This window comes from Austrofundulus limnaeus, unplaced genomic scaffold (assembly GCF_001266775.1).
Source record: "Austrofundulus limnaeus strain Quisiro unplaced genomic scaffold, Austrofundulus_limnaeus-1.0 Scaffold502, whole genome shotgun sequence".
NCBI classification, from domain to species: Eukaryota; Metazoa; Chordata; class Actinopteri; order Cyprinodontiformes; family Rivulidae; genus Austrofundulus; species Austrofundulus limnaeus.
The window spans coordinates 237749-239657 of NW_013952904.1; the positions used below are offsets into that span (position 1 = coordinate 237749).

Sequence of the window (1909 nt, forward strand, 5' to 3'; positions counted from 1 at the left end):
TGTATGTATGGATCATTGGGTTGTTACCGACATCTGGTGAAAATTTCATGTCATTAGTACCTCTAGTAATATATTTACTGAGAAAAATGCTGACGTGTTCAATACTTATTTTATCCGCTGTATGTGTTGTTAACGACAAGAATTAAACAAAGTGCTTAACCACCATGTGGGTGCACCAGTTTTCTGCTTTTTTCCCACATGATTCATAAACACAGTGAAATCACCACAAGTGTGAAATAATCTGAAGTGCAAATAGTATCATATCCCTTCCTTGGCACAGTCAGATTTTCTTGCCTCACTTTGTGGTTCATTTAAAAAGGGAAGTTCTGGAAACTATTGTGACACACAACTTCACTTTTTAGAACACAGGGAGGTTGAAATGACATTTAGGAAGAAAAAATAGCTCTTGTTTGCTCAAATTTGAGGGTTTTGTACAAAACTGTTTTGCAATTGACTTTACAAAACAAGTGTTTTGCCATTTCCCATGTAAAAACTATATTTTGAACCACAATAACTAAAAGAGGAGCCCAACGTCTTGACCATAGTCTAAAACAAAACATTCTCTTTCTACCAGACTGATTTAGATCCACTACCACCAGTGACACCAGACTGTTTGAGGGCTGATGTGAGGTTACCAGCTCCTCTGACTCCTAGATGTGATGAATATGCAGCTGCTGGAAACTGGAGCCAAGCCTTTTTATATCCACCCAGTATGTATGAACATCTGCCTGGTACCAATTCACTCAGCTTCACCAGACCTAATACACAATAAACTGGTCTACGGCCCACATTAAAGCAAAAACCATTAAACCTTTGAGATTTCTTTCGTATGTCTGTAGTAATAAATTTTCCCTTTTCACTTAATCTTGTCCTTTGACACAGCAATCCATTACAWTTTAAAAAAAGTCACTGATGATGCAGAAATTAGGAAACTAACATTCAGTTTTGTTTTCTGAAGTGGCTTAAAAAATTGTTTTTTTTCTCCTCGCAGTGACATGTATTGGATTCAACGTAGTGCAGCAAATTCTTAGTTTGGGRGGTCATCAGAGTCAACCACCTGGTCATTAAAAAATACTGCTTCACTGAGCATCATTTGKTTTAATCTGTTTTATTTTCAACTAAAATAATTTGAGTGTCTTGCATCTCTTGTTTAACCTACATAATCTTGATTTTCAAAAAAAAAAAATCTAACCAGAAACCATTTACTGTAAACAGAAGTGCTGTAAAGCAAGTGTGATGATTAGTGACAAAAACCAGGTGTGCTGTTAAACTAACAAAACAAGGGAACAGACTGTGCAACTTAAATCAAGACCTGGAGTTGGCAAAATCACAAAAAAACAGTTTTAACAAAAATTGTAAGAAAACACTTAATAAAGCTTGAAAACCTAAAACTAAAACAGAACTCTGCAAACGTAACATTTATTTTTCAGGAGATTGCTAGTTTTAAAAATCCTCTGAATATTTTAAAATTAACCATATCATTAAGATAGGCTTGTATTTGATGTATTTCTTGTATTTGTACAGATTTGAATGTGACAGCAGACCAGCAGTATGATGCTTTACTGATGAGTAACATTGTCCCAATGTACCCTGACTTTAGAAGTAAGTTAAACACTACTACAAAGTATTTTTTTTTTCATTGTTGTATTAATTTGGTTTCTTTCTTTCTTTTTTCTCAGAGATCTGGGATTATTTCCACAACATCTTATTAAAGAAATATGCCTTTATATATAACGGCATTAATGTGGTGACTGGGCCTGTCTTTGATTACAACTATGATGGCCGATATGACACAAARGAGCAAATAAAGCAGTAAGATTTGTTTTTAATGGAGTAATGTTTCAAATAATTTTGAACTTAAAATAAACAAAAATATTAAATAACTGATATTTGGATTGTTGATTTGGTA

General features: G+C 33.9%; 1 protein-coding gene across 1 annotated transcript in view; it reads left to right on the forward strand.

Annotated features, from left to right (window-relative positions):
• Window positions 1–1909, forward strand: part of LOC106530240 (venom phosphodiesterase 1) — a gene marked incomplete in the record, with an annotated part of 29562 nt that overhangs the window by 26730 nt on the left and 923 nt on the right. The window contains 2 exon segments of the mRNA XM_014025822.1: window positions 1525–1602; window positions 1680–1812. Of these exon segments, the coding sequence (XP_013881276.1) occupies window positions 1525–1602; window positions 1680–1812 (211 nt within the window).